This window comes from Pinus tabuliformis, chromosome Q, assembly GCF_031772625.1.
Source record: "Pinus tabuliformis cultivar Carrire ecotype Pingquan chromosome Q, CPIR1, whole genome shotgun sequence".
Classification (NCBI taxonomy): Eukaryota; Viridiplantae; Streptophyta; class Pinopsida; order Pinales; family Pinaceae; genus Pinus; species Pinus tabuliformis.
The window spans coordinates 383,649,791-383,660,869 of record NC_142296.1 but is presented as its reverse complement, the minus strand read 5'-3'; the positions used below and the strand labels follow the sequence as shown (position 1 = coordinate 383,660,869).

Below are 11,079 nucleotides of genomic sequence, written 5' to 3'. Positions count from 1 at the left end.
TTTTGTATTAATTCCTAGTTTAACATCCAATTTTACTTTCAATTTTGCATCCATGGTTACATCCGCATTTGACTTCTTATATAAAGTATATTTTTCTTTACATATATGACCCCCTTTATAGATTCATAGTGAAATATATGATAGTTTCTAAATATCATTAAAGCAGATATCACAATTCAAAATCATTTGTAAAGAAATTTAAGAGAAATTGACAACATCCATCCAAAAAAATAACAATGTGTCATTAACAATTTTCAAAACATGTATAAAATAGCAACATAATACTAATAAAATCAGTATTATTTTTAATCAAAACAAGTAAAATTCAAATATGATTAACAAATCAAAATATTTCATGAATATCGTTATTCTACGATAAATTAACAACATACATAAATCAAACTCATCGTATGATTACAAAATCAAAATGTCTCATTGATATAGGGTAAATTCACAACACCCATCTAAACATAACAATGTCATTCTACACAATAATTTCTTCATAAAAAACAATGCATGTGCATGCCTAGCTACCACCACCAAGATCATCCTCATGATCATCTTGACCATCCTCATTACTCTGATCCACATCATCACCAACACCGCAACTATCATCATCATCTCCTCCTTCACCACCATCATCCTCACCCTCATCCTCATCATCTCCTGATATATGTTGAACATAATTTGGATCATCGCCTTGGCAATCATTACCTATAGCATTCTGACAAAAAAAATCAATATTACATGTTAGTATTAATTACATAACACAACGCATGTTTTTGTTATACAATGTTAACCATAAAATGAGGTAAGATATAATATCTAATAGTACTAAAAAATAAAATGAAAATATGGTTTAAAAGTATATTGGAAATCCAACTAAGATTACATACCATAGAGTCCATCCAAACAACAAATTCAACCCATCTCTTTTGCTGCAGCACCTCCTTTTCCAAATGATTTGGAGGTCTTCCATATTTTAGTTCCTATCAATCAGTAAATAGGGAGAAATTAGATAACAATGACTTTCTTCTAGTACAAAATTTATTAAAAAAATATCACATGTTTAATATACTTACAAAGGTTGTTATCAGTGCTTTTAAACCTTTCTGGCCACTACGATGAGTGACTTTTGTCTTGGTTAACCTCGCCTTGGATGCCTTGTCCTTAAACATAAACCAATTCAATTTATTTTCACACAAATACATGTCTAAGATACTTATAAGTATTAATACATTCTAAATAATGTTTAATGAAAAATTCAATACCTGAATGCTCTCATTGCCGGCTTTTCTTTGTGCATCCAACTTCTCATATGATTTTACAAGTTCTTTCCATACTTTAAAAGGTATGTCAATAGGTCTTTGTTTCAGTCTTTGATCTTGAGGCATTTTTTTAATTTTTCTTGTTTGGTTAAAAATTTTGGTTAAAAAAAACCGAACAAGTAATTCACATCAATGGCATGGGGACTCTATGGATATGTGTAAAAAAATGGCTATAAAGAAAACATCCAAAAAACATATGAGCTCTCCCTTTGATGGTCACTTGGGGCATATGGCTGGAAAGGAACAACTCCATTTTCGAAAATCAAGGACAATCCTTTCTCAAAGTCCTTCCTAATATTTGCTCCAAATGTCTTAAAATGAAAAACAAAATTCAAAAGTCATCCTCAAACATCTCCCTTAAATATAACGTTGGACCATAAATTCTTCACTTTTATTGTTATCGGCTCTGGAATGATTTTTCTATATGCAATTATATAATGAAATATGTGTGCACTAATGAAAAAACATTGAGTTTCATTTTTCATAATCACAAACAATGAAAAAAGAATCACACGTAACTAGCATCATTTTGGAAATTTTATATTTATTAAAAATCTTTAACATGTTTTCCTCCCATATCTCATAAAAAGGTGTGAAATTTTTTATATACTCTCCAATAAGCCTAAGGATCACATACATTTTAAAACTTTGCATTACCATTATATGTTTCTCCTTGAAGATATATAATATGTTTCTTCTTTAACATATATATTATGTTTCGCATTTCTTAATATTTGACAAAATACTAAAGTTGAAAACAGTGGTCATTGTCTCAATCATATTCCCGGTGATCTTGTTCAGCATAAAACAGTTTGGTACAAGCAAAGTAGGCATGACATTTTCTCTGGCACTCATGATATGGTTTTTCTCTATTGGTTCTATTTTACTTTACAATATTATTTAACATGACATGACAATTTTAAGGGCATTCAATCCTGTTTATATCTATTACTTGTTCAAGAGGAACACTATCAAAGCATGGATGTCCCTAGGAGGTTGCGTGTTATGCATAATAGGAGCTGAAGCTATGTTTGCTGATTTGGGTCACTTCTCAGTAAGATCCATCCAGATAGCCTTCACATGTGTAGTATTCCCATGCCTACTACTGGCTTACATGGATCAAGTTGCATATCTTATGAAGCATCCCTCTGTGGTGGAGAACGTATTCTCTGCTTCAATTCCAGATGGTTTTATCTGGCCAGTCTTCGTGATAGCTAGTGTTGTTGCCAAGATTGCAAGCCAGGCAATGATCTCAGCAACAATTTCATCTATTAAAATGTCCATGGCCCTAGGATGCTTTCCCAGATTGAAAATAATTCACACATCCCGACGGTTCATGGGTCAGATCTACATTCTTGTCATCAACTGGGTTCTAATGATAATGTGTGTCTTGGTATGTGATTGTTTTAAGAGCACGGTCGAGATATCAAATGCATATGGCATTGCAAAGGTAGAGATGATTATGGTGACTACAAGCCTAGTGACTCTTGTCATGGTTCTTATATGGGCAAAAAATATATTCCTTGCGATTGGATTTCCTGTTCTATTTGGGTCAACTGAGCTAATTTATTTTTCTGCAGTTTTGATGAAAGTGGGGGGAAATGGTTGGATAAATGGTTTTTGCCACCTACTTCCTTCTTGTGATGTACATTTGGAACTATGGAAGTGTTCTGAATTATCAGGAGTTGTATATCTTGTTGGTCACGGAGATGTCAAGGCTAGAAAGGATTCATGGTTTCCTAAGAAACTGGTTATAATCTACTTCTATGCTTTCATGAGGGCAAACTGCAGGGCAGGCCCTGCAAGCCTCAATGTACCTCACACCAATCTCTTGCAAGTTAGCATGACATATACTGTCTAACTTGAAGGTTTCCATGAATCAAACATGCTGAATGTTTTTCAAGGACCAAGTCACAACATCAATATGGTGATGGATAACAAAGATTTCCTTGAAGGTGGCAGAGATGAAGTGAATTTTAATGTGAAGTTAATAATCATAAGTTTTGTTGTCGACCAAGATCTTCATTACTTAGTCCTTGATTTTGTTTGATAGAGAATAATAGCCATTCCTACGATTAATCACTGATATTTATGAACAAAGACACCATTCTTTTTTCAATGAAGATGATAGGTGGTATTTTATATGCATGGTTAAGCCTAAGATAAGCCATGTTTTCTACATAAGAAAGTTATATTAAGTTATATCCATGAAAATGAAAGGAAGATGACATTGCATGTTTCCTCGTATAGCTAACCATCGCTCAATAACATTGGATGCTTCTCCACCTCATTCATTGCATCATTGCTTAAGAACCTTGGATGCTTCTCCATTTTTTTTGACATCATGTATTGATTATGTTGTTGTTGGAGGTTTTACACTAAGTTTTTCAACATCGAGCTTACTAGGGCTTGCACCACCGGGGTTATTAGTAAGAATCTCATGAGGTTTGCATAGCCATGATTATTAGAATCAAAATAGTAGGATTTTCACTAAAAAATAGTTCATAGAGCTTTCCTGCTGGGGAGAAAATCACAAGTTCAACTTCTGCAGTGCAGAGCACCGAGAGCTCATAAGCTTTCTTCAGCAATCCACCTACGTTTGGAAAATGTAGCCTGCCTGCTGGCGATGTTCTCAATCCTCTTCCTCTGCATCTTTCCCCTCACTATTCTTGTATGTCCTCTTTCGTTTTTCCCTCCAAACAAACCCTCTCAAATTGAGAAAGCAGAACAACTCACTCGATGAGAATCCGAATCCAATTATCGCTTCTAACAATAACCCAATACGATACCAAAAGTGATTACACAAAACCTCATTGACTCTTCATTTGTTTGGAAAAGAGCCAAGCATATACTTCTGATGAGGGTTTCCGTCTCAAGTCTGGCTCGCAGGACGTCGCTTAGTCAATTGCGAGAAAAGTTTTCCACCTGCCTGTCACATACGGTTTGTCACACTATATATTAAAATCAGGGACAATCCTTTCTCGGAGTGGACAATCCATTTGAATGCATTGATCGATGCTTTGTGCAATGCTGGTAGAGTGGACCATGCAAGGAACTATCTAATGGAGATGAAAAAATTTAAATCCTGATATAGTTTGCTATAGGACATTCATTGGAGGCCTATGCAAGTTGGGTATGGTGGATGAGGCAGTGAATCAACTGGCGATAATGATTAGAAAGGGTCTCTCACCCACATATGCTCTGTACTATTCACTCATCAAAGCTTGCTGCAAATCAAAGAAAGTTCAAGCCGCTGCCCAGATACTGAACAAAATGCTTAGGGAACGTGTTGTTCCAAGTCATGCAAGTTTTATCTATGGCATGCATCATCTTGGGAAGGTAGGAAAAAAAATTGAGGCATAAAAAGTTCTTGAAGAAGTGATAGATTGTAAATCCTCTGTACATGTTAAAGTATACACAGAAGTAATGTTTGCTCTATTTCAGACCAGTGAAGTGGAAAAATCATTACAATTAGAAGGCAAAAGAATTAGAAGAGGTTGTGAAACTAACTTTTTGACTCTGTAAAACAGTGTTTCTCTAAGGGAAAAATTGATGAGGTATCCAAGATTTTAGAAGGCATAAACCAAATATATCCGGTACAAGGTATTACATTATGAAAAAATTGAAATGGTCAGATTTATTGTTTTTCCAAGGAGACCACTCTTGCTTGAAGGAATGGAGAGGGCTCTGCTCGTAAGAAAGTACTGAACCAAGACCATTGTCAAAAAATGTTGAACCAAGAGTATTGTTAAAAAGCAATGTTGCTTAGTTGCATGAAAATTTAATTGTCCAAAATTTAATTTTGGACTCTTTGCTGGCAAAATTTCATATAAAGGTATGCCCTTTTGCCTTATAACATGATGATTTTAATGAAAATGGAGGAAGGGAATCAACTTCAGAGAATCAAATGAAGTTAAAAAATATTAGATTATCAATTATAATCCATAGGAAGGGAGGAAAATAAAGGGTATGGTTGTGCTTAGCCTAAAACGTTTGCCTCTCATTTGAGAACTTTTCAAAAACTCAACTTTATTTCTGAATCTATAAACACGACTCTAAGTTTACATCTCAATTTACAGGTAAAGATTCGGTTTAAAGCAAATCTAAAAATAAGAATAAGCAAATCCAGAACTAAGAATTTGAAGCATTATTATTGTGGCAAAGCAAGGCAACTAAAATTTGAGTGTGTGGGAACAAAGTGGGATCTAGAACATGGAAAACTCACCAAAAAAAACAGCAAATATTGTGGAAAGCGGAAAAGAGGAAAAAGAGCATCATTCCTTTGTTAATTCTCATACAGAATACAAATTAGATGCATGGTGTGAAGGAAAATGAAATTTACAAATTAGATGCATATGACCATAACATGGGATGTCCCACAACTTTAAATTTTGCATCATGCAGACATCAGGTAGCAAGCCAAGGAGCATCTCGAGCTGTTCTAACATTTCTGTACCTCCCCCCCCCCCCCCCCCCGACAAATCCTGAATCCTGGATATAGGAGTTGCAAATAAAGTATGGAGCTTCTTGAAAAAAAATGTTAGCAATGGGTACTAATGCTAGTTTTAACTTTAACCTGCTTGCAATGAATACTCGGCAAATCCAAGTGTATCTTGAGGTAAAATTTGTTGACAATAGAACAGGATGGTTTTCCTGCTGTTGATACAAATGGCTATTGCTGTTAAGCCTAATTTTAACTATGATATGTTGCCAGAAGACATGTCCCCAAAATTTGGACAAATCCCTCAGACCATAGGATGTGTTCCTCAATCCCAGGTATGCATCCTCCTACAACATGGCATAGAGCAAAATATGCTTAACAGAAGTAGTCATTCACATCAATAGTAGGAAAACCATCCTGATGTGTTTCCAACAAAACATTATCTTGTGATACCCTACACACCACCATATTGGGTAAAAATTTAAAACTAGCATGTGTACCCCCAATGCCAACATTTTTTTCAAGAAGTTCCAAACCATAGCAGACAAGACTCTAGATACTAAAATGACAAGAAAAGTTTACAAAACTTTGAGAATTGTCAAGCCTGTTTCAGACTCTCAGATATCTAGTGGGCTATGCCTGTCCATGAATGCACGTGAGAGACCAATAATATACAAGAAGGCAATGAAACAATCACAAAAGCACCTACACTCAAAATTCCATTCTGGAAAGAAGGAAAAGACTCACTAAGGATACCAAGGGGTGCAAAATTCTAGATGTGAGGAATAGCAGTTACTGAGGAATACGGTTCATCTATTCTTACTGTTACAGATAATGCATTTACCAGATTGACTCAAGGTCTATTTCCTAGTGTCATGGAACACTGTGTTTTGATGATGGCTTTTGGTCTTGTTCCCATGGAACTGTAGTTGCATCTGGCTTAATCAATATGAAAGGGCTGCCCTGTGCGCGATTAGGAAGAAGTTTCCTTTCTTTCTCCTCTAGGTTATGTTTCAAAATTATAACCATCAGCTATCGGCATGTTGAAGGGATCACACACCTTTCAAGCAGAGCCCATTTTTCTGCAGGATTGTCCATAGGCATTGTTGCAGGTAACACCCCTTCATACAGAAGCCAGTTTTCCACAGAAGAATGGTGGCTGTTCAGTGACTCGGGGCCTCTCTGTGCAGTCACAAGTAGTATCATCATTATAACATATCCTTTTAGAATTCAAGTATATCTTCTCACTGGATAGCATGATTAAAATGTAGAAAAATGTTATGGAGTGTCCAAGTAGTGTAGAACAGAGAAGCAAGAAAAAATACCACAAGACAACCATAGGGTTGATAGAACCATGTTTAGGCACATTAGATATTGCTTGGTGACAGAGTCTTACACCTTTGAAAGGAATATTTGTTTCCCTACATTTCTATTGAACAAATACAAACCTGAATATGTTCTAAGGACTATCATGGAGGGAGTCGAGATGACCCACAGGACCCATAGCTGAATACACAAGGGGATTTCAATGCTGGAAATCTAGTTTATAGCATAGTAGCAAGATTTGGTCATATTGCTCTTTATTATATGGAAATTCGGCAACAGTACAAAATTCAGTATGTTTTCACTGCAATGCAGATACAGAACAGTTCACTTACCTTATAATGTCTTTGATACCCATCAACATATAAGCCCCAAAAAAACAGAGCAAAAACCTCAAAAAAATAAAAATAACAGTAAGAAAACACTTAAAAATAAACTACATTGCAAAATTTTCAAAGAATAAATTGCTTTTTCTGGTTTTAGTGTGTTCTGAGGATGAAATTTTTCTAAAATATGGAACAAAACGCTTATTTTCATACTGAGAAATATAGATTTCCATATTGGAACCATGCTGCATTTCTTTATTAGGTATTTTCCATACTGAGTTGTATTTGAATACATATTCGGATTCAAATTTTGCTACTATGGTTTATAGCCATTCCTAGTTACACGTATGTTGAAATCAGGGAGGTCAAGGTAATCAGATAAATTGTCACAACAATTATGAACAAGAGGCAACCTTCCTTGAAATTCTTGAACCTCCAGTAATCAGAAAAATTGTCACAACAATTATGAACAAGAGGCAACCTTCCTTAAAATTCTTGAACCCCCTACCCTTGCCTGGATTTGCTCACGGCGCCAATCAGTCCTCATGTACATGTACATCAAAATATTTATTATATAATTAACTATAAATTTGTTAACATTAAAAGGACAAATAGATCCTCTGTTCATGTAGAGATGCTCACTGACGACCATGTTGACAATGGCGATGAGAGGGAGAAACTGCCGTGATATCCAATCTTCAATATGCATATTTTAGATAATAAAGACTGACCTACTAAGTTAACCAAGTAGCCGTTATACCAAGTACACATAAATGAAGCTCAAAGCTAAGAGATTTTTTTTCTCACTTTCTTTGCTTCCCACACAAACTATTACTCGATTTCGATTTTTCTTATTAGATTCCAAAATTTAATGAAATTATCTGGCTGGGAGCATTGTTGCAGTGCATGGCTTTTATCCACTATCTCCACTACAAATTTTGAAATGACAACAAAAATTCCATTAAGACCGGAATCTACCCACAACAGTGAAAGCAGAGTTCATTATTCAAGAACAAAGTAAAGTGAACCAAATACTCTAAGAGCAGGACATGCATGAGTCCTCCAAACCCAGATCCACTAGATTGATTGCATCATTTTTTCAGCTGGATGAAGCATCGATGACCCGGTAGATGCACTAGTCATGAGCAAAAATAACAGACGATCAGTGATTCAGAAGCACCCTTACCAAGCACAGTTGAGATCATCCAGATAATCCACAAGGCCATCTAGGTATGCTATCTTACAAAAGCTATAATTCTCAGCTTATATCTTGTAGACACTAGACAGACACCCATCACCAGGGTTCTCCCTTCCACACGTAACCCGTCAAACTTTGCAGTCCGATGAGCTTCAATAAAGTTTGCCAGGATAGAATCCAGCCTGGTTTATGGCCCTGCATACCTCTCCTTTGATGCTTAGATAAATTAGGACTTATTTATTTTCTAGGCTTCTGCTATTAGTCTCGTCTTCATTGTATCAGGTTTATCTGTTATTATAACCCTTGAAAATCTGATAAGGAAATCCAAGAGATGCTTCTCCATATTTGTGAATGGCATTCTTCGTAAAACTGTTGACATAGACTAGTGCACCTAAATCTGGGGGATTTAAACTGGTTACCTACTAACACGTAACCAGAACCAGCCAGATGCTCGTCTTCATTGTATCAGGTTTATCTGTTATTATAACTCTTGAAAATCTGATAAGGAAATCCAAGAGATGCTTCTCCATATTTGTGAATGGCATTCTTCGTAAAACTGTTGACACAGACTAGTGCACCTAAATCTGGGGGATTTAAACTGGTTACCTACTAACACGTAACCAGAACCAGCCAGATGCTCAACAACATTGGCTACAAACAATTGAGATAATCACCCCTTTGTTATTTTATCATTCGTCATTCTGTTAAATCTGAAATCTTATTTGTAGTCTCTCCTTTTCACCGAATACCTTTAAGCACTCCAGCATCAATATATAGTTTTAGTCCCATTAACCTAATGTCCTTTCATCATTTGTGGACATTTATATAATTTATTTCTTTATTCCGAAATTCTTCTTAAAATTATTATTTCCATTTCTTTATGAACCTTCTGTTGTCGAGCAATTGGTGTTATTTTGAGCAAAATAATTTGTAAACGAAGTTTCTTGGTTAGTGAAAAGCCCGCCAAAAGTACCTCTACGCCAAGTAGATCCCTGGAAAGTGTCTATCTCTCAATGTTAGTGACATCTCAACGCATTCACCCATTCGGGAGCTTTCGTAGGCAGTCAGCGTCGTATGTAGAGCATCTAGCTCGGCGGGCCTCACAGTTTGTGAGGAAGAGTAAGCAGATCGCAGAGTATTTGCTTATTTCACTCCTTTCGGAAAACCTATAAATTTTTTAAAGTAACTGCTACTTACGAATCATAAGTTTTTTAAAATAAATTCTACTTAGTTTCAGATTTTTAGATTTTTAAGGGGTTTCACCGACCCAGAAATAGAGATTCAATAAATGGAAGAGAAGCTTACTGATGGTGACATCGCCGTCGGGGCTCTGGAGCATCTTGTCCATTCCCTTGGGGCCGAGTGAGGTGCGGAGGATTCTCGCAACGGACCTGGCGGCCGCAATGTTGGCCTTCTGAGCATCTAAGCCTCTGATTCGGGTCTTCTGCTCCTGCTCCTTTATTATGATAAATGGCCTCCCGTACTCATCAAATGCCAGCGCCATCCCTGCAAACAGTAACAGATTGCAGCACAGAGATTAAAACCTAAACATACAAGAGTGGCTGCTAAAAACACACTGGATTTTGAACCAAAAACCTGAAATGCGTGTACTCCTCTCTGTGTGGAAGACTGAATGTGCGGGTGGAAATCCATTGAAGTTAAAAATGGAACATACCTTGGCGCTGTCAATGGACTGAAGAACCGATCGTGGGGTTCGAGTGTCTGCTACTGGTGAAACCCTAATTCGCAAATCTCTGCAATCTCGTTTTCGCTCCCGCCCTGCGAAAAGCGAACAGATCCTCCTTCTTGTTCTAGAACGTAAACGAAGTTTGGGTTGGGAGGGGTTTTGTAAAGAAAAGTAAAGCTTTACCTTTTTTCAAAAATGCTAATTTCATAGTGAAAAACAGTAAATACATTTTTTTATTTTCACATCACTGGTTAAGTAGCTATATAATGTTTTTGGTTTTTGGTTAGGTTGGAAAATATTTATAATAATATAATTTTATGGTTGTTGTTTAAGTTTATTAGGTGTTATTAAAACAATAAATACATTTTTTTTATTTTCACATCACTAAAGAAGTAACTATATAATGTTTTTGGTTATTGGTTAGGTTAGAAAATATTTATAATAATAATAATATAATTTTATGGTTGTTGTTTAAGTTTATTAGGTGTAATTTTTTTTAATTTCAATTTAATAATTTTTAAATGGAAAAATATGATTTTAATTTGGTTGTATTGAAAATATTTATATGTTTTTACATATAAGGTGGGTGCAAACAAAGGAGAATATATAGTAAGTCTATTTAATAGTTAATAACAAGTGTTAATTTCTTAAAATTATATGATAAATTTGAAAGGAGTAGGGTATGTATCTTTTTCGGGTGAAATATATGAAAATTATTGTGTGAATGGGGTTGTAAGACCCTATATTTTCATCCTGGGAAAATATAGTCCTCTCTT

The 11,079-nt window shown here is 35.6% G+C and overlaps 1 protein-coding gene across 3 annotated transcripts; it reads right to left on the bottom strand.

Moving 5' to 3' along the window:
- Positions 1–376: 376 nt before the first annotated feature.
- On the bottom strand, positions 377–10,517 carry LOC149219792 (uncharacterized). Of its 3 annotated transcripts, none has more exons than XM_089384488.1 (5): positions 10,213–10,517; positions 9,922–10,122; positions 1,083–1,169; positions 897–989; positions 386–724 (listed from the first exon to the last, which is right to left on the bottom strand). In XM_089384488.1, the coding sequence occupies exons 2-5, from the start codon at positions 10,036–10,038 to the stop codon at positions 527–529; spliced, it is 495 nt and encodes a 164-aa protein (XP_089240614.1). In that variant the 5' UTR covers positions 10,039–10,122; positions 10,213–10,517; the 3' UTR covers positions 386–526. The 3 variants fall into 3 exon arrangements, with proteins under 3 accessions (XP_089240615.1, XP_089240614.1, XP_089240613.1); XM_089384487.1 differs by having other exon boundaries at positions 10,292–10,514; XM_089384489.1 differs by lacking the exon at positions 1,083–1,169 and having other exon boundaries at positions 377–724; positions 10,292–10,515.
- Between the last annotated feature and the right edge of the window lie 562 nt (positions 10,518–11,079).

Bases quoted from the DNA above. Each gene is read 5' to 3' on its own strand.
- LOC149219792 (XM_089384488.1), bottom strand. From the start codon at position 10,038: ATGCTCAGAAGGCCAACATTGCGGCCGCCAGGTCCGTTGCGAGAATCC. The intron at 1,170-9,921 runs GTAAGCTTCTCT...TTTATGTTTAAG, and splicing joins CGACGGCGATGTCACCATCA to GACAAGGCATCCAAGGCGAG. The intron at 725-896 runs GTATGTAATCTT...TTTTTTTGTCAG, and splicing joins TTGTTTGGATGGACTCTATG to AATGCTATAGGTAATGATTG.